General features: G+C 34.1%; 1 protein-coding gene and 1 long non-coding RNA gene across 4 annotated transcripts in view; both read right to left on the reverse strand.

Moving 5' to 3' along the window:
• The window catches only part of LOC136028603 (uncharacterized), a 135,627-nt gene that overhangs the window by 57,855 nt on the left and 51,633 nt on the right, over nucleotides 1-26,139 (reverse strand). The window lies entirely within an intron of this gene.
• The window catches only part of LOC136028602 (E3 ubiquitin-protein ligase RMND5A-like), a 50,603-nt gene continuing 42,835 nt past the window's right edge, over nucleotides 18,372-26,139 (reverse strand). The window contains exons 3-4 of one of the 3 annotated variants that reach the window (XM_065706433.1): nucleotides 24,712-24,872; nucleotides 18,372-18,568 (exon numbers count right to left, since the gene is read on the reverse strand). In XM_065706433.1, the coding sequence (XP_065562505.1) occupies nucleotides 18,511-18,568; nucleotides 24,712-24,872 (219 nt within the window). In that variant the 3' untranslated portion in view covers nucleotides 18,372-18,510. Of the gene's footprint in view, nucleotides 18,575-19,152; nucleotides 19,709-24,711; nucleotides 24,873-26,139 lie in introns of those variants that run through there. The other 2 variants (XM_065706431.1, XM_065706430.1) reach the window with 2 other exon arrangements.

The raw sequence follows: 26,139 nt of genomic DNA on the forward strand, positions 1-26,139 counted from the left end.
ATATATGTATATATATATATATATATATATATATATATATATATATATATATATATATATATATATATTCTCCTGATGAGCCCTTATGTTGGGTATTGCCTCTGAATTATTTGTCTATATTATTTTTTCTATTTTTTGGTAAATGACGACTTATACTTATTGACGACATGACTGCCTGTCCATGGATTATTCTTTATGGTTGATTGTGCGTGGCTATGCTGTTTGACCTATGTGATTGTATGGATGAGTAGGGCTAAGGCCTCATTTAAGTTCTGGTTTATATTAATCACTAATTTAGGAAAACAGTCTTCCTTTTCTCCTTATGTCTTTTTTTTTTTTTTTTTTTTTTTTTTTGTGTTTGTGCTGTAGCATTGGTGATTTCTCTTTTCATGATATATATATATATATATATATATATATATATATATATATATATATATATATATATATATATATATATATATATATATATATATATTTCTTTGATGCATTGACATCCGGTGTTGGATATACAATAAAGCTTGAATAACTTACGAATTTTTTCTCGTTTTTTGTTGTTGAAATAGGAAGGAGTTGGTCAACTTTATTCTTTGACACTGAAAAAACAACAAATAAGGCCACATCTGGTGAATAGTGCAAAAGAGGGACACAATAGCTAAAATCACTATACCATATGTTAATTAAGCGTTACTTGTTAAAAATCCTCACCTGGCCCAAGAAGAAAAGTTAGGTTGATCTTAATGAAATTAAATAAAAAAAACAATTTTTTTCAACTGAAAGTAAGGAGCGACATTAAAACTTAAAACGAACAGAAATTACTTCGTATATGAAAGGGGCTGCTTCCTCATCAACGCCCCGCTCTTTACGCTAAAGTTTGACTCTATCTCTCAACTCTTCTTTTTAAAACAGTAAGAAACTTTAGCGTAAGGAGCGGGGCGTTGATGAGGAAGCAGCCCCTTTCATATACGAAGTAATTTTTGATCGTTTTAAGTTTTAATGTCGCTCCTTACTTTCAGTTGAAAAAACTTGTTTTTTATTTAATTTCTGAACGTTTTTGAATCAATGCATGTTTTGATTTTGGCTCTGCAGAGATATCATTAAAACAAAATTTGCATTTTTTTTTTTTTTGGCTAAATGGCCTTCTCATAATTTTGATCGAATGATTTCGAGAAAAAAAGAGCGGGGGAAGAAGCCTAGTTGCCTAGAAGCCTAAGTTGACATTACTAAAAATACTTTAGCGTAAAGAGCGAGGTATTAGGAGGAGTGAGCCCCTCGTATTGGTAATAATTTCTGTTTGTTTTAAGTTTTAATGCTGCTCCTTACTTCCAACTGAAATAAACTTTTTCATATTTATTTTTTCATTTTTTTTAAATAATGCTAGTAAATCCTGCGCTTCCTTCATGGAAATTTTCTTCCCCCATGACAAATTCCTCGATGGAAAGTTCCCCCAGTATATTCCCCTCTTCTCAATCCCTCCCCCCAACCAAAAAATCCTCCTGAAAACACCTGTACACTTCCCAATACCGAGAACCTAATAGGGGTGAAGTGTCAGAGCTTGGAAAAAAGCCCAACTGAAAAATTTGTGAAAAGGACGAGGAAATCAGTGTCAGTAGCTCGAACTTAAGTTCTTTTTATGTGTCAGATATTGTGGAAAAAACAAAACACCTGATCGTGATTAGTTTAGCTGAAGATGCTACTTTGTCATCTCGTAGACAACAAAACGAGACCGATTGCGAATTTTTCAACGACAAGCTACTTGTACTTTGCCCTGCGAAATGTAGCTACTCAGTTAGACTTGGTAAAAATATTCCTGGTATGATCAGGCCTATTAAGTTGATGTTCAAGACATGGGTAGAACATGATACAGCTTGTTTCTATCTGATGTCGGAGACTGCTAGTATCAAAGCTACATACCCCTTGTTCAAAGTCTCTCATGATCGTACTAAGATTGAACTGTTGGAAAAAAAGAAGTACGATGCCCTGAAACAGGAGCTGAAATCGAAATTGGACGCTGGCGAAACTAACTGGAAAATAAAGCGTAGCAAAAACGGACTAACCCTCGTGAATAATAACTCTTTTCGTGAAATCCCAAATAGCTACGCGAGCATCGAAGGGTGACTCCCTTCGATGCTCCCTTTTATACTTCTTGAGTATAATATTGGTCCCATACCTTTAGCGCCTTTCTTATCCACAGAGACTTTCTAGGCTTCAACTCCCGTCGTTGAAGTTTCGTAGACGTCGCAATGACCTTGTAAATGTGTTTCGTATGATTGAAAGAGTGGATGATGTTGATCCAAATTTATTTTTTAAATTTAGCCATTATCACTCTACTTGTCAGCATGATTATAAATTACATCCCCCAAAACCACTGAAAAAAATTAATCAATTATCTTTTGTTAGTAGAGTTGCCAGATCATGGAATGGTTTGACTTTGGAGGTTGTCGAGGCAGGGAGTGTTCTAAATTTTAGAAGTGCATTAGTAAATACACCTTTTTATTTAGACGCTTTTGTTGTGTAGTGTCGTTTTATTTAGAAGTTTTTGCTGTTTAATTTGTCGTTGCCAATTTACCTTAGATTAGTATTATGATTTTGTGTTTTTGTGTTTTTGCGACAAGCATTAATGCTTACCACTATTGTAATAATAAATAAATAAATAACCATTACTATATGTAAGCACTGGTCAAAGTTTGTAAATTGTAGTCCCTCCCACGGGGAATGTGGAGGAGTAAGTCGTTTCCAAAGACATAGTTATAAGGTTTTTGACTGCGTTGAATAAAATGGCTATCTCAGAATTTTGATCCGATGACTTTGGGAAAATAATTAGCGTGGGAGTGGGCCTAGGTTCCCTCCATTTTTTGGTCACTTAAAAAGGGCACTAGAACTTTTCATTTCCATTAGAATGAGCCCTCTTGCAACATTCTAGGACAAATGGGTCGATACGATCCTCCCTGGGGAAAAGAAAAAAAAAGAAACAAATAAACACGCATCCGTGATCTGCCTTTTGGCAAAAAATACAAAATTCCACATTTTTGTAGATAAGAGCTTGAAACTTCTACAGTAGGGTTCTCTGATACGCTGAATCTGATGGTGTAATTTTCGATAAGATTATATTACTTCTAGGGGATGTTTCCCCCTATTTTCTAAAATAACACAAATTTTCTCAGGCTCGTAACTTTTGGTGTGTAAGACTAAACTTGTATATTTAAAATCAGCATTAAAATACGATTCTTTTGATGTAGCTATTGGTATCAAAATTCCATTTTTTAGAGTTTTGGTTTCTATTGAGCCGGGTCGCTCCTTACTTCAGTTCGTTACCACGAACTGTTTGATATCCCAAAACACGATGAAAATATAATACTTTAGAAAAAAAATCATGGAAACTGCAGATGAAACTTATGGAAAGCATGGCGCACAGAATGCGTTATGTTAAATACATAACTTAACCATTTCTATAAATTACATATTAAAGAAAAATTTACCCACATCGTATTTTTTCTCATTGAGTCTAAGCTAATTATAACCTACTGCCAGGGGCTGATCCAGGATTTTTTTAGTGGGGATTGCAAAATATTTTACTCCAATAAACTTGCAAACAAAGAAATGCCAGCAATTTAAAGGGAACCTCAATGAGTATGCGCCGTAAGTAGGTTGTGGAAATGTTCGTAAATTTAATCTAAAATCTGCTGAGGGATGAAGTTCTAATAAATCTGTTAAAATTAAAATGATGTAAAAAAATTTATACAAAACACAGGAATTTATAGAAACCGCCATAAAAAAATAAAAGCTGTTCACCCGCTTCGAAAAATATGATATCTAATATGGCAACATGATATTATCCCCAAATCCACCATTAAGTTAGGGGGACACGCGCCCCCACCTTGATCTGCCATTGCCTACTTTAGACAGACGAGAAAGCCATTTAGCCAAAAAAAAATTATATGTAAATTTCGTTTTAATAGTTTATGTGCGGAGAGCCAAGATTAGAACATGCATTAATTAAAAACGTCCCAAAACTAAATAAAAGAAAAAACTGTTTTTTTTAAAATGAAAGCAAGGAGCGACATTAAAAATTTAAACGAACAGAAATTACTCCGTATATGAAAGGGTCTTTTCCTCCTAAAAAGTTTTTTAATGTTTTAAGAAGTAGAGTTAAGAGAAAAGTCAAACTATAGCGTAAAGAGCGAGGCGTTGAAGAGGAAAATCCCCTTTCATATATGGAGTAATTTCTGTTCGTTTCAAGTGTCGCTCCTTACTTTAATTTAAAAAAACTTGTTTTTTTATTTAATCCTCTTAAAAGCCCCGCTCTTTACGCTAAAGTTTTTTACTGTTTAAAAAAGAAGAGTTAAGAGAAAGAGTCAAACTTTAGCGTAAACTAATGAAAACGTTCGTAATAAATCAAAAGTTCTAGTTGCCTTTTTAAGTAATCAAATAATTAGAGGGCTATTAGACCTCCGCCCCCTCTCTTTTTTCTCAAAATCTTCTGATTAAAACTATGAGAAAGCCCCTATATTCTCCTATTTTCTCGAAATCATATCATCAATTTTTGAGAGAGCCAGTTATCCTAAAAAGTAAAATTACTATGGTAATATTGTTTTAATTATTCATGTACGGTGAGCTAAAATCAAAACCTATATTAATTCAAAACGTTCAGGAATTAAATAAGAAAATAAGTGTTTTTAACTGGAAGTAAGGATCGACATTAAAACTTAAAACGAATAGAAATTATTTCGTATATGAAAGGATCTGTCCCCTCCTCAACGCCCCACTCTTTACGCTAAAGTTTGACTCTTTTTCACAGATTTACTTTTTAAAACAATAAAACTTTAGCATAAAAACGGGGTGTTGAGGTTGGGACGGTCCCATTTCATATAAGGAATAATTTCTGTTTGTTTTAAGGTTTAATATTGCTCCTTTCTTTCAGTTAAAAGTTTTTTTATTTAATTGGTCATCAAGTTCAATACAGGGGGTAAATCTGTATCAAACAGTTCGTGGTAACAAACTGTATTAAGGGGCATCCCGGCTCAATAGTAACCAAAACTCTAAAAAAAATGGAATTTTAATACCAATAGCTACATCAAAAGAATCACATTTTTATGCTGATTTTAAATATATAAGTTTAGTCTTATCAAGTTTAGTTTTACCCATCAAAAGTTACGAGGCTGAGTAAAGTTGCCTTATTTTAGAAAATAGGGGGAAATACCCCTTAAAAGTCTTAAAATCTTAAAGAAACTCACACCATCAGATTCAGCATATCAGAAAACCCTATTGTAGAAGCTTCAAGCTGTCAAAATTCCACAAAATGTGGAATTTAGTATTTTCGTCAGATTTTCCACAAAATTTCAGTAGTTTCCAAAGTAATTTCTCAAAAAAATGTAAAACTCGTCAGTAATTTCCACAAAATGTGGAATTTGAAGCATCAAATTCCACAATAATGTGGAATTTAGTATTTTTGTCAGAAGGCAGATCACGGATGAGTGTTTATTCGTTTCTTTGTGTTTTGGTTTTTTTCCCCAAGGTGATCGTATCGACTCAGTGGTCCTAGAATGTTGCAAGAGGGCTCATTCTAACTGAAATGAAAATTTCTAGTGCCCTTTTTAAGTGACCAAAACAATTGGAGGGCACCTAGGCCCCCTCTCACACTGATTATATTCTCAAAGTCACCAGATCAAAATTCTGAGATAGCAATTTTATTCAGCGTAGTCAAAACAACCTTATAAGTATGTCTTTGGGTACGACCTGCTACCTCACAGTCCCCATGAGAGGGGCTACTAGTTACAAACTTTGACCAGTGATTACACATAGTAATGGTTATGGGGAGGTGTACAGACGTTTTCAGGGGGATTTTTTGGTTGGGGGAGGGGTTGAGAAGAAGGAGATATGTTGGGGGAACTTTTCAATGAGGAATTTGTCATTGGAGAAGAAAATTTCCATGAAGGGAGCGCAGAATTTTCTATAATTATAAAAAAAAACAATGAAAAAATAAACATAAAAAAGTTTTTTCAACTGGAAGCAAGGAGCAGCATTAAAACTTAAAACGAGAATAAATTATTACGCATATGAGAGGCTCACCTCCTTTTAATACCTCGCTCTTTACGCTATAGTATTTTTAGTTGTTTCAACTATTTATTCTACGGCTTTTGTGATTCATGGGCCATTCTTAAGGAATTGGGACACAATTTAAGCTTTAGTGTAAAGAGCAGGTACTAACGAAGGGGTAAACCCCCTCAAGTACATAATAAAAACTTGAGAAAAGAAAATATCGTTACGTAACCTAATTTGTAAGTTACGTATAGCTTTTACTAATAAAAACATTCGTAAACAATTAAAAATTCTAGTTGCCTTTTTAAGTAACCAAGAAATCGGAGGGCAACTAGACCTCCTCCCCCATTTCTTTTTTTTCTCAAAAATCATTCGATCATAACTATGAGAAAGCCATTAAGCCACAAAAATAAGCATATTTTGTTTTATTTATTCATCTGCAGAGAGCCAAAATCAAAACATGCATTGATTCAAAAACGTTCAGAAATTAAATAAGAAAAACAAGTTTTTTCAGCTGAAAGGAAGGAGCGACATTAAAACTTAAAATAAACAGAAATTTGACCTACGTTGCTCGGTCAGCGTGAAGTGTTGCGGCAACCTTTGTCCGACTTCGCCGACTAGGCAACCGTAAAAGTTAAAAACTAAAAATAACAAAAAAGAAAAAAAGGATGAAAATAAAAAAAAACTAAAAAAGAAGAAAAAACTGAAAAAGAATACAAATTAAAAAAATATGAAACTTAAAAAAAGGAAAACTAAAATAAAGGGAAAAAAAAATGAAAAACAGTTGAAAAAAGAAAAAACCAAAAAAGAAAAAACTTAAAAAAGAAAAAAATTATAATAAGATTAAAAAATTAAAAAAAAAGAAAAACACTAAAAATAAAAAAATAAAAAAAGACAAAAACTAATGACAAAGAAAAATGAAAAAATAAAAAAGAAAAAAACAAATATAAAGAAAAACTAAAAAACTGGAAAAACGAAAAATAAAAAGGAAAAAAGATAAAAATAAGCACAATGGCAATCATTTAAAAAGTAGGAAAAAGAGCGGTTTCAGTTTTTTTTCATTTTCTCTACCACTCTATCTTAATCAAACATTCAATAATAACTTTTTTTGAATAGTAAGTATTTAAAAAAATTGAGGCTCTTTCAATTTTATTAAGTTGCTTAAAATGTAAAAAAACAGGTAATTGCAAAAATATTTCAATATATTTTGTCATTGGATCAAAGTAATTCGAAAACCTCAAAATAGAAAACCAAATTCTGAAGTTTATTAAAAATTGTTGAGCTTTAGAATGCTTGGTGCTTGAAAACAATTTGTCCAAGTGTCAATTAATTTCAAAAGAAATTATTCTAGAATGTTACCAAAAATTGAACACCAGGACGAAACACAGAAGCAACGCAAAACCAGGCTTGCGGTTCGAAGAGAAAGGACCAGATTAAGAATGTGCAATTTATGTCAGCGAAGGCGTGTCGAAGAACCACGAGAGCAACACGAAACCAGACTTGCAGTTGACGCAGAAAGCAAAAAAAGAAGATGTGTCGAGGAACTACCAGAGCAAACCGAAACCAGGCTTGATGCTAAAAGAGAAAGTAAAAAAGAAGGGGTGTCGAGAAACTACCAGAGCAACACGAAACCAGACTTGCCACTGATGGGAAAGGTAAAAAAGGAGGTGTGTCACTATATTACAAAAGCAATGGGTGTATAATCGACTGGCATTCAAGTACTGCCCTTCCGATGATTATAGCTTGGGTCAAGATATTCAAATCGTGACTATGGGTGAAATTTATCCTTTTTGCCTTTGGCCTTTTGAAATTTGAAATTTGGCCTTGAAATTTAATGATGAAACCATGGGAATATGTTGTGCCTCAGGAAAAATTAAACCTCCTCAACTGGCTGCACCACCAGAGCCATTGAAGACTTTGCTTACTAGTACTACGTCAGAATCCAGGCGTTTCTTTTTTAAACATCAGAAAATATAACTCATGTTTCCAAATGACCTCGTTTGGTGTCCAAATCCAAAATCAAGATTAATTTATGCCTACTTTCAAAGTAAAAGGGAAAATTTATCATAGAACAGGGTCCCTTCTACCATTCTCAGGTGAGAATCATAAATTTTTACAACTGTACTTCATGAGTGATAGCAATTCTGAATGGAATGCACGTTGCGAAATTTCTCCCGACGTTGAAAGGACTATCGTTTCCTAATTGCAACATCTATTCCACAAAAATAATGATTTAGTGTGCCTGTTCAAAACAGCAATCGATTTGATGCCTACTGAAACGCATGAAATTGTTATTTCCACCGACAAAACGCCGACTGGTGAACATGTGCGTAGATACAATGCTCCAACTATCGGCGAAGTGGCAATCTTTATGGTTGGTAATCATTTTTTACCTCAAAATATTATTCTTCATAAGCGAAAATCTCAAACATTACCTATAATACCTAGATCAACCCCTGCAGACGAAATGAATGCTTGCCTGAAAAATTCTCTTTTATGGGCACACGTAAAGACATTAAAACTAACTATAAATTTGCTTTTCTGATTACAAAACGATGACTCTGGTGAAATATTTTCAGATAAATTACTAGCAATTGGAAACCGAAAGCTCCCAGGAGACTCAATTTAGGAACATATACAACTGCCTACTGGTTGAAAAGGTATTTCCGAATATTCTAACCAATTATAAAAATCATAAATGGCTCAGTGAACGAGCGATTTTGGCAGCCAAGAATAAAGACTTTCACAAAATCAACAATATTATTTTGACTAAGATTCGAGACAAGGAAGTAATATACAAGTCAGTCGATACAGTTCAGGAACCAAATGAAGCAGTTAATTATCCATCTGAATTTTCAAATTCCCTGGATCTCCCAGGGATTTCACCATACGTACTACAGCCAAAAATAGGCGTACCAATAATACTGTTCTGAAGAATTAACCCACTAAAGCTTTGCAATGGCACGCGACTTGCCGTAAAAAATAATGGAAAACGTAATAGAGGCAACAATCTTGACAGGGTCTTTTGAGGGTGAGGCTGTTCTTATTCCTCGCATTCCCATGATTCTCCAACGGATCTGTCTTTTCAATTTAAAAGATTGGAATTCCCGATTCGATTAGCATTTGCAATCATCATCAAAAAAATCTCAAGGGCAATCATTAGAAAAATGTGGTATAGATCTTAATAAGGATTGTTTTTCCCACGGACAAATGTATGTTGTATGTTCGAGGGTCGGTAAAACTGACAATTTATGTATACGCAGAGACAATGGGACGGCGAAGAATGTTTTATATTCGAAAGTTTATCTATCCATCTATGTTCAAACATGGTTTGATTAAACAAAAGCTTGGCTGCTCAATTTCAGATACTCTTCTCTGACAAAGGCTATAAAACTTCACCTCCCTTCGCTCATCATAGGCTCTGGTTCGTGAACAAGCAAAAAACATCCTTTTTGGCCCCAGGCAAGAGTTCTGCGGAGGTTTCCAAAATGTAATGTCATATTCATCTGTCCAGCCGGAGGTCAACACTTTCCGTAAAAACCGCAGAGGTTAGACCCTTACCAGTTTCCAGGAATAAGCCGAGATGAGCGGCATATGAAAAAAAACGGGACAAAACCGAAGTGTTGCTCCCACGACGCAATTACTTCGTATATGAAAGAGTCTGCTTCCTCATCTGTGCCCAGCTCTTTACGCTAAAGTTTTTTACTGCTAAAGTAGAGTTGAGAGAAAGAGTAAAACTTTAGGGCGTTGATGAGGAAGCAGCCCTTTTCATAGATGAAGTAATTTCTGTTCGTTTTAATGTCGCTCCTTACTTTCAGTTAAAAAAACTGGTTTTTTATTTAATTAGTTAAAAATCTGCTGATTAAAAAAAGATGAATGACTTGATTATAAATTGCTGACTTGGCGGATCTGTTTATTTACACAACTGGAAAGCGATAGCTGAAACCAAGTAAAAAAAAATACAATGCTCAGAGTTGCCAAACATTTATAAGCGTGTTGTGAAAAACAAACTGACTAGTGAAAAAAAAACATTTGTTTGTAGCTAATTCAGGGACAGTAATTATTATTTCGTTTTACTTAATTTTAAAACAGTAATCTGGTTTCCCAGATTCCTGGGTTTCAGTCTATGGGATAACCTGACAAGGGACTCTGGTTTCCCAGTGAAAACAAGTCTTCAGGAATCTAGAAAAAGAGCTTGAAAGTACTTGGAATAGGCATCAGAATGAAATAAAAAGATCACCATTCTTATCACTGTGGTTGAAAATCCGTTAAAGGAACGTTACGGCCCCCCACCTTGAACAACAAAGGAAAAATGCTTTCTTTTGCAAAGAAAGTACTGATATCTCTTTCGTTTTTTATTCTTGCTTACTAAGGGTGATCATATTAAACCTATTGTTAAATAATGTTGGTAGAGGGTTCTTTTGAAGGAAAATTTTTATATCTAGTACCCTTCTTAAGTAACAAAAGAAATCATGCCACAGCGAAGTGGTTGGCTCTTACGTATTTTACCACCAAATTTCAATCTGGCCCGAAGAAGGTCAAAATGCTAAAGAATAGAAATTGTAAGATAACCAGAAAATTTTTATGTATATATCACCTCCCATCTTTTCAACCCCCGGGCCAGTGTCGATTTTACTGTTTTTGCCACAAAGCATTTTTTTCCAACAAGGGATAAAATGCCAAAGAATACAAATTTAATATAACAAATTGATTTATCGTGGTCTTAAACGTTGAACAGTTTTTGACCCAATGATCTGGACAAAGAACAGCAAAATGGTGATTTCTCTCATATAGTACCACAAAACATAATTCTTTTTTTTTTCACAAAAAGGGTCAAAAATTCTAATAGAGCCAATCAATTTTCCATGGCGTAAGAACCTTAAACAGAAGATTTTCAGCCATTTCCTGTCTATTTGCCTCAAATCTACAGTCTCTCTCTACGTCCCTATTATTGGTTCGTCTTAATAAGCTTCATCGTAAGGCTCCATATGGCTCTTCCGGAGTGGAAAGGTCAGGATGCATATTAATAGCATCATTCTTATCTTCACAGAGGAAGTGCTTATCTGGAGGTTGGACCCTCTCCTCTCTCTTGTTTAATTCCTCTCCCAGCTCTTATGTTAAGTGAAAACTAAAAACGAGATATGAAAAAAATGCCTAATGAAAACTAATGTCATTCCTGAAAAAAAAAAATTTTCATGATAAATAACATAATTTTTATGCATTGATTTTCAAAAATAAATGCGATAAAACCCCATTTGGACTCCCTCATCAAGTGTAAAAGTTACAAATGTCTTTTTGAAAAGTTTAAGGGAAGTAAAACTTGTATTTAATACCGTATTTTAAAAAAAAATCCTAGTGACTTGTTTAGTTTCATTGCTTAAATTAGACCAAGATCTTTATATAGTCTTTATTCTGTATGTTTAATAAAAGCTACTTAAAAGAATTAAGTCTTACGGTAGTAAAGAGCGAAGATAAGACTTTAATCAAACAAAACTTGTTTCTTCACCGATTAGACGAGATATAACTACAAGACCAGCTTTAATAAACTGGCTTGTAATTTTTTCCGACAGTTGTAGACTTTTATAAACTTGTACTTTACTGAAAACTAAGCTTTCTGGAGTTTTTTTTTTAGAAAATTTCAATAGCAAACTAAAAGTTATCGATGTCATGGCTGATGGAAGACTGCTCAATGATATATTGATCCTAAGAGAACATGTTGTTGTTTAAGGTCGGTATTGTGTTTTCAGTAAAGCGCCAGTTTCCAGAATTCTACAGGTTTTGGAAAATATTACGAGTTAGATTACTTTGGCTAGTTCTATAGATAAAATTTGGGTATTATGCGGAGCAACAATTTTTGTTCATTTTAAATTTCAACTTCATTCATTATTTCCGTAACAAAAATGTTTTTTTTTTTTAAACTAATTTCAGTTCATTTACGAGTATGTTTACGTGTATATTAAAGAGTATAATTAAATTTACAGGTGCATTTATGTGAGATTAATCATTACACATGACAACATTTACGTATGAGCAATACTCGCAAGTATATTTGAACATAAAGCTATTAAAATTTGCTGTGAATAACCCATTTATTATTCAAGTTGCTAAAATATTTTGATATGGTAATTGTTATTTTCAAGCAACTTTGTCATAAAAATACTAAATTGAGAGTTGATCAAGTTTTTCACCAACAAAAAATATTAGAATTTCAGTCGCTCAAACAACAGAGGGTAATAATGGTGAAGAGGGCTTTTCTGCGAAAGATCAGGTTTTTGTCATCCACCTTTTCTGTCATTCTACTATTTATCTATCTACCAACTACCTTTCATTTCAATTTGAATTTAATATTCAAAGTTAATTGTAAATTACCCACTTAAAATAACTAAAGCTACTAAAAAGAAAGCAGCACTATGTAATACCACCGATAATTACATGTGGGAAACTGGTAGTGAAACGAAAAAAAAGGAAGAGGAAAAGCACTAGTGTTTAGTGTTACCTAGGAAGATCCTAATGATGAAAAAGCAAATAAAACTATCACTTGTATTAGCCTTTAATCAATTTTAGGACTAAGCCTATGATAGATAATGTTTTTGCTTGATGGTGCTCAGAACGTTGGATGTTAGACAGTGGTCTGTTTTGATGATTTACAAGGTATCAAAATGTCATCACATGTTATAACTGCACATTAGAACCCTCCTCTAAAATAGGGGTTTGAGTTCTTATAGGATTAAACTTTATATTTAGGGTTTTCTATGGATTTTTTCAGGCTTTCTAAATTTTCCTGATACAAATCCCAGCAGCTCCAAATTCATTAAACATAAAGAATGATGCTTGCATCATCAAGAGAGGAGAGCCATCTATGAAGCAGGTCCGGTAAAATATCTGAATTCATTGAGAGGGCTAACGCTAAACCACTTTACCAATCTTTATTTTCTACAAACTTGTCTATAGCTGAGGAACTCGATGCGCAATATTTAAGTTCAACAATCTAGGAAATGAAGTTAGGTAGTCGGTATTGGAGGAAAATGGTGGGATATAAAAGTATTTGTGAGATTGTGGTTTTGTTTATCCAATTTAATCGTGATATTGAGCTTAATAAAATATTTGTAGTGGAATGAAATTTGTGTTTGAAATTGATTAGTTTACATTACAGAAGCTGAGTTTCCCAGGCTTGGACTGAGCTCAGATCCTGGGAGGAAAAGAAGAGTCACATCACCTGGACTTACCCCAACCAAGCAAACAAGAAGAGTTTTGAACTCAGTAATCCTCAAAATAACGCTTACCCTGTTAATATAAAACAAGACGAACCCATAGAAGTGAAAATACAGCTACAAATTGACATTGCTATGGCAGGACAAAGAATCTCTATTGACAAAGTACTAGAAATTAGTGTAAGAGACATGCTACAAGGTAACAAATTTGATTAAAAAGTAGAAGAATTGCGAGAAAAGGCCACAATATATGAAAGAAATAAAGAGTAAGCCTCCAAACTATTAAAAACCACTAAAATAGCCAATCCAGACGTTAAGATATTTCGAAAGGTAATGACAGTGAGAATCATCATCAAAGGATTACCCAAAGAGTATAGTTCAGAAAACTTAATAGGAAGACTGAGGCTCCTGTCAAGATTCTAAATGCAGAAAGACAAAAATAGTACAATAGAGACAATTAAACTCTAGAAGATAGCTATGCAGTGATGCTGCCTTTTGAGAGCAATATTCTACCTTCCACTGTTTGGTCTGCAGTAAGAAAAAGAGAGGTACTACCATATGTAAGAAGAATACTGCACTGCCATAAATGTCAGAGATATGGACATGTACAGAAATACTGCAGAGTACATCAGCCTACGTGCCTTAGATGTGCTGGAAATCATGACTCAGGAGTTTGTCAATTAAAAAACAAAGACATTCACACCAGAACAAACTCCTACAGCTGTGCAAACTGCAAAGGGTCACACGCCTCTACGTCATCACAATGTCCTATAAGAATGCAGAATTAAAATATTCTCCAAATTACGAAAAAAAAACAAATCAGTTACTAAAACATATAGAAGCTGTGCAGACATTATCAATAAAAAACAGGACCATTTGTTAACCCCAAAACCATTACCTAAAATGTTGCATCAGCTACTACAATAGCTACTAAAATGAGCTACTACAACACTTAAAAGCTATAGAGACGTTATCAACAAAAAACAGGACCAACTCTTAACCCCAAAACCATCAGCAACGATGTTAACTATATTGCAGAAGAAACAGCAAAGAAAGTCACCTTGGGTATTTTACTGAACCCGGAACTATTGAATCTAGAAAAACTACCTCTTACAGATCAAATAGATAAAATGTGTGAATTGGTTGAAAAACTACAGTTGTATAAATTGAAATGAGGTAAACCAGGTTGAACAAATGAACCAAGTTCTTAGCCAAAAATGATTGATTTAAAAATTGTTTTGCATGAAACTGCAACTCCATCAAAAATGAAAAGAAATTTTTATTAGGTAGTTTCTGTAATGATAATAAGGCGGATATTATTTACTTGCAAGAGACATGTCTTAAGCCTTTTCAGACATGTTTTGGACTCCCAAAAGGGTGGTGTCTTAATATACATTAGAAGTAGGCTACATTTTACTGAGATTAGTTTTAACATTAGAGAGGAACACATCGAAAGGTTTCAGGCAGTTGGAAGCAAGATCTTTCTGGATAATCACTTAAAACTGAACATAATTAACATATACAGCCATTCAAGCTCTGCAGCTGGACTTGATAATTTTCTGCACGGATAAGAAACCTCAACATTAAATAATGAGATGCTGCTCATAGTGGGGGACTTCAATGCTCATAGCAGAAACTTATGTTACTGTCCAATTGCAAAAAAGGCGGGAAAAAGTAATGAAAGTTTCATGCTAAATATAAGACTTTGTCTAGCAGCCTCAAGAGGTCTCCCAACCAGACTGAATCCAAATACTGGTTAATTTACTACTATCGACATTGCTTTTGCTGATCCATCACTTTATAAAATGTACTGTTTATGCCCTAGATCAAGATGTTCTTATTAGTGATCACCAGCCAATTCTTACACACACTAATCAATCAAATTCCTCGCAAAATGCACCTAAAAAGAAGAAAAAGTTCATAATTAGGAAGCCAGACTACTTAAAGTTGAAAAAAGAAATGACCCCTACAGCACTTAACCTACCGGCTACTGACGGTACTAGTACTGAAGAAAAAGTGGCTATTTTCCAGCAAATAATTCTTGAAATTTCACAACAATCCATCCCAATGTCAAATGGTAAACCCAAAGTAAGACATTCCTCTCTTTGGTAGACTAACGACTGTGAAGTGGCAAAAAAAGAATTTACAAGGAAGAGGAATCTATATAAAATAATAATAGTAATCAAATTACTTACAAATGGAAAAAGCTTAGGCCGAGTTCAAAAGGACCATTGTTGGATCCCAGAGGGATAGCTAGAAAAAGTTTTTGGAAAAGTTTAGCTTCAGGGATTCAACTTCCAAAGTATTTGCATATCTTAGAAATATGAACAAAAAGCACCTGCTTTAAAACATAACCCACCACTAAACTTTAAAAACCAATGGATGGTGAATGATGATGAAAAAGCAGAGGCAGCGGTCAAATATCTAAATAGTACTATAGGAAAGGAAGACCCAGATTTCAGTGAAACAAGCCGTATTAGGGGAAGGGTGAGAGAACTATCTGCTAAAGAAAACAAAGAAGACTATAACAATCAATTGACATACAAGGAATTAGATTTGGTAATTTCAAAATGGACAAATGCAATCAAAAAGGTGCTATCAGAAAGGTGCCTTTTATAGTACAGTCCATCATCAAATTTTATCAGGGCTACTGCAAACAAAAATTGGAAGAAGGACACTTAAGTTCATAAGCAACTACCTGAAAAATAGGGAAACAAGAGTAAGAGTCGGCAATTCTACCTCATGAGCAACTGTCATAGCAAAGAGAGGTGTTCCTCAAGGTTCAGTTTTGGGACCACTATTGTATAATATCAGTGAATATAACATACCAATCAAAGAATATGGAGATTCTTTAGCTATGTTTGCTGATGAGAATAATATTTGGGCACTGTTGACCACCTTAAAATAAGTAGAAGATATTCTGAGAAGCAGCTTATTGCAGCTAGAACACTGAGGTGGTAACCTAGATCAGGAGTTGTCTGTAAACAAGACTAGAGCCATTGTCTTTACAAGAAGAATAATAGACCAACTCAAAAACTTCTATCTCTGTGCCCAAGAGATAGACTATACTAATAAAGTCAAGATTTTGGGTTGTACTTTCACCAGCAGATTATCTTGGAAACTACACATGGATAATATATCATCATCATGTATAAAGAGATTAAATATTATAAAATTAATGACGGCCCTAACTTGGGGTTTAAAACTTGACTTTCTGTTAGAATATTATAAGAAATACATACGATCAAAGACTGAATATGCATCTGAGATATATTTTTCTGCTCCAGGGTCAACCCTCTGTAACTTGGACATAATACAAAACTGGTATTTGAGGATTGCATTTGGGGCAAGAGGAACGACACCAGTTAAATTTTTGATATCAGAAAGTAAAATAGAAGACCTAGAATGCCGACATAAAATCAAAAACCTACGCACACCCACTCAACACACCCAATCAAGTCACATATCCTTAAGCCTGGTTACTGGACTTAGGCCAATAACAAGTATCTATGGAATGAATCCAACATATTTGAATTCTTATTGACAATGGCAAAAACCTATGATGAGTCACTAGAAATTTGTGACATGTTACACCAGCCTCCAAAGCCATGCCCTCCACTCAGGATAGTGAAAAGTGTCTCTCATGACCTGACCATCCAATATCCAGAAATGGTAGACCATAGATTATCCTTTTTAATTACTTTAAGTAATAGATACCAAGATTTTCTAATTATCTATACGGATGGTTATAAGTTTGAAAATGGTAGAGGGGTAGGAGCAGCATTTGTCATACCTTCACTGAGTGTCTCACAAATATTTAAACTACCAGAATATTTCTCAATATTTAATGTGGAGGTTAAAGCCCTACTTAAGACACTTCAATGTATAGCAAATAATTTTAGAAACAACAACATAGTCATATGTATTGATTCTAAAAGCTTAATTCAAGCAGTTCCAAAGTATGATCCATTTATTTCAAACAAAAGTGAAGTAATGGAGTGTCATCTTGCTTATACAGAAGCGAGTAAAACTACTGATATACATCTTCATTGGGTGTCATCGCACTCCGGTATATCTGGCAATGAATCAGGAGATAAGATAGCAAAGGAGGCAACATCACGAGGAATCGAGCTTGATAAATGGTACCATTCATAAAATCAAAGTAAAAATAGATAATATTATGAAAAAGGTTGCAGATAGTGCAAAGACTTTGAACAAACAGCATTTTAGACCTTATGTTGATCAAGAGGGTGGAATTAATGTATAGAGCTCTTTAACTAGAAAACAAGGGAGAATTCTATTTAGATTAAGATAAAACCATGCTGGCTTTGGAACTTACAAAGCGAAAATATATGGTGAATCCCCATTATGTGCCAATTGTGTCGATGTGGAAGAAGACTTACAGCATATCGTTTTTAACTGCCCAAGTTACAATGGTTATCGTTCAAATATACTTGGCTTCTTTGTCAAAAAGTATGTAGCTTATTCAATGCAGCTAGTACTTGGAGGATTTAAATCAGTTCCTGAAAATGTAGAGATCACCCAGATCTTAGTGCATTTTTTAGGGCTTCTGCTATTTAATCGTTATTTCTAAAAAGGGGATGAGAACCAAGAGATAAGGCTCTCAAGGTACATACAGCACAGAGGAGAGTATAACAACAACAACAACAGGTTAGGTAGTCATTTTGAATGTCTTTGGGGTTATTAGATGGTGAAGGTAGGCTATACGCGTTGCGTAGGCGATCCGCGTCAGCATGAAGTTCGGCTTCCTATAAGATACAAAAAGACTCAGTATTTAAACGCGTCAAACAGAAATTGAAAATTCAAAAGAATTTGATGTGAAAAAAGCAGGATTCAAACAAGTAAATTGGTCGATGAATTTAATATTCATCATTTAATATTCATTGAATTTAAAGTTAGATTTCAAATATTCTATTTAAATGAATATTCAAATTAAAAGTTAGGCAGCTCTATTAAGAAAGATTAAAACCAAAATTGTCTCTTCAGTGGTTAGGTGTTGCCACTTGCCACACATTTTGCCACCTTGTGAACCAAATTTTGGTCTTTTCCAGCAGCAAAATATACTCCTACCTGCAACTATTTTTAAAGAAAATATAAAAATGAAGGTAAAATCATGACGTTTATTCTGAATTTAGTAAAATGAATGGGTTCAACACAGGTGTCTAGTTCCTTAAATAAAGCCAGTTAAACTTTTCAGGAGAGAAAATTACAAAATCAAAAATAGTATATATAAAGAATTTTAGAAATAAATTTGTCTTGCATCAAGCGGATTCTGTGCCATAGAACAATAAGGACATCTGAATCTGAAAAAAAAAAATCAGACCTATTTATTAGAACAATATCTGGAATTATTTATCAACACCAAACCAAAAAAAAAATCAGATTCCGATTTTTTTTTTTTTTAAGATTCAGAATTCTTTGGACTGATGATCATTTTCCATCCTTAAGCATAAGAAAGAATAGAAAAGAATACTTAAGCCATTGCTACAAAAACACGAAGAAAAAAAAGGAATGAACAACTAGACATAGCCAATAGGGCAGAAATAAGATAGAAAAAAAAAATAAAACAAAATGTGCTACCTAATCAATGTTCTTTCCAAATGTATAATAGCAAACAATCCCACGATTGCCTTCCTACTTTTTCTCTAATGGGATCCCAGATATTGCCCTAGGCTGTATACATAAGTTTGTAGAGTTTTATTTGATTCTTTTAATTGGCTTTAATTGGTATTATAAACCAACTATTGAAGAGAAATCAATACAAAATCAATCGCAAATCTAAAAAATCAGTGAACTTGCGTATACAGTGTAGGGTTGCAACTGGCTGGTACCCTCCTTGCTGGTACGCCACTGCCACGCCAGTGATCACTATATTTGGAAAGAGCATTGAAGAATATCGTGTCTTTTCATCCTTTTTGTTTTCTATCCCAAAGTAAGACAAAAAAGTATTCAACCAAACAGCACAGATTAAGAAGGGAAGAATACAAAAGGAAGATTAACTAAATTCTGAAAGGGGAGCAAAAATTTTGCCAGTTTTGCAATTTTGCCAAAATTTGTAAAATTTCGTCAATTAATAATTGTTATACTTTGTGTCTCATGTAATAAATTCTGTATTAAATAGACATTCGAATTTCACGTATTTAAAAATCTATTTGATATGCTTCAAAATTTATCAACAGTAAACTTTCATGAGTGCATGGACGAAAAACTTTTATTAGTAACATATTTAATAAAATATATTTTAATAACATATATTAGTCACAGAGTAACACATTTTCCAACCTTTATCCGAAAGAGAAACAAACCCAATTTTCTTCCATAAGAAGACGTTTGTTCATCCTGCGGACATGGGATTCAGCTTTCAAATTGAACTCTTGTCAGAAGCTGGCTTGATTCCAAAATGAAAGATTTTTTTGGTCATGGCCCGTCTTCGGTGCCTGGGTAAAATAATAAAAGCGTTTAAACTTACGTGGTAAAAGCAAAATATTAAAAATTATAAAATGCAGAATTCACTATTATAAACTTCACCTCACCATCATTATTGACCAAAAAGAAAAATCGGTCCAAAACATCAGTAGCGTCCTTTTATTATATTTTCGCTATTCCTTTTTGTGTCTTTCTATATTTTTTGTAGAAAGTCTGATTCGCTCAAGATTAGAGGATTGTAAATACAAATTATACCACTTCAAATTTTTTTTCTAATTCCTCCAATGTCTCTTTCCCTTGTAGAAATTATATACACATGATTTTCACTATTAAACTATATTTTAGTTCAAATTATGTATAATAATAATTAGATTCCACAATTTAACTCAAATATTCATTCATTAGCTGAGGAAAAATATCATCTTCACTTATAGCTCATCATCAATTATATAGGTAAAAATACATATACTTGAAAATATGTGAAAAAACACAAGGCCTATGTTTTCTAAGTGGCCGTTCTCATGGAGAGCGAAAAACTAATTTTGTGACAAAATATCTATTCTTCTTCTTCGCCAAAAAGCACTTAGACTCCCATCATTCGAAGTCCTTGTGGCTTCGATCTCAAATGTTTTTTAATTTTAAAACTGGCAAATGTGGTTCATAGTTCTTATTCAAATATTTAGATGAAGTTGGAGCAGAGTGGTTCAAATCGATTTTTACATGCGAATTATCTATAAAAATTGTTAAAGCTAGCAACTCCAGCCCTTTAGACCAACAAATATTGGTACTTTCAACCTTAGTTCACCCTTATTTCGCTTTAAACCCAAGGGAATTGAACCGGATCGATAAGAAGGACTGTGCACAGCATTGTTGATGGATATTTACGATGTTTAAATTTATTTCTTTTTGTGTTCATAATATTATTACGATATTCGATATTCATTATTCATTATTCGATATCCGAAATATTACGATATTCAAGTTTATTGCTACGATTTTGTAATATTCGGGGGAAATTACTAAATGAGGAGGAAGAGTTAGGCTGATTGGTAATTGCTAATTGATGGTAATTGGTTTTGGCTTTTGTTTTCGCTTATCACCCTTTCGGCAAAGCCTTTACTTTAATCTATCTCATATCTATCTACTTTACTTTTTCTTAAAGACGTATTAAACAAATATAACTGTAGGCAGAAATGCAGGCTGATCTTCAAATACGCCGTGCTTGCGACGTTAAAATCAAAATTCTTGACTGAACACATCAAGGATACAAGGATCTGATGCTGTGTTTACAAAAGGGTATTTGCTTCGCAGTAGTTATTAATAGATTTGAAAATTCAGAATTCAGCGCATTTTGAAAAACATTTTGGTGTTTGCTTCAAATGAGCAGATCAGTATATTTGTAAACAGAGTAGAAAGAACAATCTTAATTCAACCAAGATGATATTATGTTGGGCCAAACTAAAGGATTTTTCAAATTGATGTGTTGGTGCAATGCGTCTTTACGCTGCAATCAAATTGCGCTGACATTGCATGGAAAAATTTTTTCATCTGCGCAAAAATCTTTTATGCTGGACAAACAGTACATTTTCGTTTGTCTGTTTCTTCTGTTATATTTTTAAGATCTTGCTTATGATATTGGCAGAACAAAGCGAGGGACACTAAAAACCCTACGAAAAAGCGTTTATCGATCTATTGAGTCATCGTCAAGTGTGTATTAATTTGAATATATCTACAATTTTTTTTCTATTTTCACTGCATTTAGTGGTGCTCTTGCATTTGAGCTACTTACTATCTTGCTGAACCGAGGCAAGGGCCACCAAAAATTTTGAAAAATGAGCTTTTTGAAAAACAAGGAGGAATTGTCTTGTTTACCATGGCATAGAAGGCCGCTGGCCGAGCAGCTTATGATCTTATCGAAGCGAAGCAGGGGTCACCAAAATTTTTACAAATGTTTTTTTTTTGTACAACAAATGGCCATTATCTAGTATACAATGGCTTAGAGGACCGCTGGCCGAGCTACTTACAATCTTGCCAAAGCGAAGCAAGGGCCATAAGAAATTTTACAAAGTAAGGGTTCTGCACAACAAAGCAAAATTGTCTAGTGTACAATGGCTTAGAAGACTGCTGGCCGAGCTATTTACAACCTTGCCAAAGCCAAACAAGGGCCCCAAAAAATTTTACAAAATGGGCTTTTTGCAAAACAAAGAGCCATTGTCAATTATACATTGATTTGAATAACCTGGAAAATTTTTAATTGTTTTCTTTTCCGCTGCATCTACTGGATGCGGCACATTTATTGGATGCATCTATGGCCATCTTCTGCAATAGACGGCCAAGAAAAAGCCCACGAAATGGACATTCTGAAAAACACCGTCATTTAGTGTACATTTATTTCAGCAGTTACAAAATTTTTTTTTTTGTCACTTCAACTGCAATTAGCAGGGGTTCTTTTGCTTACGATTCCAATTTTGAAATGTTTTCGCAAGACTAACTTTAGCCCCTGTGCCATGTAGTTCTAATCACATCTGAATGCGATCATGCATAAGCAACAATCGTTTTCCATATATCAGTTAGATGTATATATGTTTTGAAAGCTCAACCGCTCGTGTTTTGAACCGCTCGTGTGATAAACTATACACAATTTTCCAAACTTCCAGTAAAAACCAAGATTCCAACTCTAAAATTCGTAGTGAGCTACTACTTCATATATAACCATTTAGATGAGCAGGACTTAGGACTGCAGTTTAGAACTACCCACCGCTATATGACTTTTCGTTGCGGTCTGCAGCGCCGTATAACTTTGCCCCAACCCAAAATGTCATAAAGTATCATCATTTGAAGAATAGTGACGAACGAGAAGTACAACTGAAGGGCATCGTATGGCCAAAACTTACTACTTAAACGACATTTGCAGATGCCTATATCTTGGTCTGGTCCCTTGATCCTTCTGCCGTTTATGAGAAACAATATCTCAGCAACTAAAATATCGTTTGGACCATAAGACTGATTAACGAATGAATACAATTAATTCAGTTGTTCAGTAATGAATATAAAGTATTTTGCACGGTGCCTCAGGAGTTCAAGTACTTGTAATTCTAATTTACAAATTACAACATTCTCAATTAACAAACATTACAAATTAACAAACAAAATTTTCAGTTTAAATGTTTTAAAAGCCAATCGGTATATATAACACTACCCACTAACAATATTTTTTATGCTCATAAATACATTGAGTAAAAACATTATGCAAATTCAGCTCAAAAAGTGATATTAAGGATGCAACCCCTCTCATAGATGGTATAGTTTATTAGCTATAAAACAAACATTAACTATTTACAAACATTTCAGATACAAAATCTTTCTTGCAAGTCCTCAAGGAGGAAAATATCCCTCTCCATCTCACACCCTGTCGTTTGGAGGGCATATGGCTTTGTTGAGTGTTAGTTAATACTGAATTTTAAATAAATAAATAAATAAAATATAAAAATTCAGAAAAAAAGATCCAAGCTGGTGACCGAAAAAAAAAATCGCTAATCACAGTAAATACAATTCAATGATTATGTACAGAATTCGGTCTCTTTGATCAAACTGGGCCATTCGAAGTCTGTTTGTTCTGTTACGGCGTTAGAAGTGTTACGGCGTTAGAAGTGTTACGGCGTCAGACGCAACAATTATTTTTAATGTTCAGTATTTGAAGTTCTTGCTTTATTAAATTAACAAACAAAAAATCGAGAGATATCACTAAGTGAACAAACCTACAGAAAAAAGCTGATTTTGTCGTTTTTTTTATAAAAAACGGATATAACCCTAGGATATATAAACACCACATCCAATTTTGCTGATTTAAGATTTACTTTATCTTGGAATGTTCACCAGATCTTTCTGAAAAACAAGTCTAGAAATTATAATGCAAGCCAAAAAAATAATTGAAGTTTTGTATGTAGCTTGGGGAACTGGACCACAGTTATACAGAAAACTACTCTGGAAATCAATTGAAAAGAAAATTTATGAATTTAGTAACGTAAAAATTTTGTGATAATAGTATTTAGTTCAAAAGAGGGGATAAACTTAACTTGGTTAATACAAGACGGGGAATTTTGATTTGGTATGATGAACTGCCGTCAGGAGTGATTATACTGACAACACAGCTGTATAAAAGGGCGGGGGTAGTGGGGTTCAGGGGGTTTGAACCCCCCCCCCCCCAAATGTTCTTCTGACTAGCAAAAACGTTGGATAAATAAATATAACCTATTTTTATGCGTTTTCTGATTTTTGTAACCCCCTCCCCCAAAAAACCCTTATGTAAATGCACCCCCCCGACCAATTATACTTTAAAGCCTTAATTAAAAAAAAAAATAAACAAAATCCTGCGAATGACGTCATATCCATATGCACTTAAAGAGCAAAAAAGATACATGATAGTCTTTCTAGGACGCCATACATTGTATAAAAGGTGTTGTATTTAGAGAATAATTTTCATTAAAATAAAAATATGGTTCTAGCAAGACTGTATCCAGGGGGGGGGGTAAAGGGTCTGAAGCCTCCTCGAAATATTTGTCCGACTCGTAAAAATGTAGCAAAAATGAATATAAAAAATTTTCGAAACGTTTTTTAAAGCTTTTTGTCCCCCCCCCCCAGCAAAAAAAACTTTTTGTAACCTCCTCTCCCAAAAAAGAAATCCTGAATACAACCCTGGCTTCAACGACGACCCGAAAAAAGATAGTTAATGGCCTTTAAAGCTTCCTTCAGGTGGAGACACTTAAATTTTGAATAACAAAATTTTAAGATCAAGAGGGGTGCATCAGGATTTCAGAAATGCGTAGAAGGGGCATGGCCAAAAATCAGTTAGCAAACGCTAAACTAGGCATTAAAATGAGAAAGAAAGACACAAGAAAAAATTTCTTCGCTTGTTCTATGTATTTGCATAGCGGTTGGATTTAAATTATTATTTTTATAAAGGGTTTATGGCGGATTTGCTGGCAAAATCCAAAGAAAAACAAAAACATGTAACTTAACTTGCCTGCCATTGGACAAACGAGAAAGGGCGTCTTCCGATATCGCATGACCACAGACAAGAAGGGTAGGAGGGTTCGATTCTGTAGTTTGCTGTTTCAGAATAGGGCAAGCAAAGATCGAATGAAATCGACATTTTGTCCCAAGATCAAATTCGATCTAAAAAAAAAAAAATCCACAATGGGCGTTAAAGAGAATGCAAAACTAAAATAGTTTTATTTGACGGATTACAAAGGAAACAATATAAACAGTAAAACAAGAGTAAAAAACCGTTGGGTACTTGGTTATTATAGGACCGACCACTCAAGTTGTTCATCCACTGACACATTGTAGAACCGGTTCCTTCGTTAGTTTCTTTCAACTTAGCGAGAGACAAGAGAAAGAGAAGTGACAAAATAGATGGAAAATATATAATTTGGGCTATATATTTGCACATTAGGAAGGTGGGGGTAAAGTATTTGGACAGTCTGAAGTTAGAAAATCATTTTTACTTCATAATATGCTGAATAATTATACCTAACACAATTTTCAGGCAGACCCGCTATACTTTATCGCCAGCCCCTGTAATGCCCAAATATATAGGCCAAATTTGTTTCTAATGCATTATATTTTTATCCATATTTAGGTATATTTCATTAGGAATAACCTAACTTCACTTCTTGAGTGGTCGATGCTATCAAACAGTTCGTGGTAACGAACTGTAGTAAGGAGCGACCCGGCAAGATAGTAACCAAAACTCAAAAAAATGGAATTTTGGTACCAATAGCTACATCAAAAGAATCGCATTTTAATGCTGGTTTTAAATATATAGATTTCATCAAGTTTAGTCTTACCCATCAAAAGTTACGAGCCTGAGAAAATTTGCGTTATTTTAGAAAATAGGGGGAAACGCCCCCTAAAAGTCATAGAATCTTAACGAAAATCACACCATCAGATTCAGCGTATTAAAGAACCCTACTGTAGAAGTTTCAAGCTCCTATCTACAAAAATGTGGAATTTTGCATTTTTTTGCCAGAAGGCAGATCACGGATGCGTGTTTATTTGTTTTTTTTTTTGTTTTGTTTTTTTTCCCAGGGGTTATCGTATCGACCCAGTTGTCCTAGAATGTTGCAAGAGCGCTCATTCTAACGGAAATGAAAAGTTCTAGTGCCCTTTTTAAGTGACCAAAAAAATTGGGGGGCACCTAGGCCCCCTCCCACGCTAATTATTTTCCCAAGTCAACGGATCAAAATTCTGAGAAAGCCATTTTATTCAGCGTAGTCGAAAAACCTTCTAACTATGTCTTTGGGGACGACTTACTCCCCCACAGTCCCCGTGGGAGGGGCAACAAGTTACAAACTTTGACCTGTGCTTACATATAGTAATGGTTATTGGGAAGTATACAGGCGTTTTCAGGAGGATTTTTTGGTTTGGGGGAGGGGTTGAG

This window comes from Artemia franciscana, chromosome 7, assembly GCF_032884065.1.
Source record: "Artemia franciscana chromosome 7, ASM3288406v1, whole genome shotgun sequence".
Classification (NCBI taxonomy): domain Eukaryota; kingdom Metazoa; phylum Arthropoda; class Branchiopoda; order Anostraca; family Artemiidae; genus Artemia; species Artemia franciscana.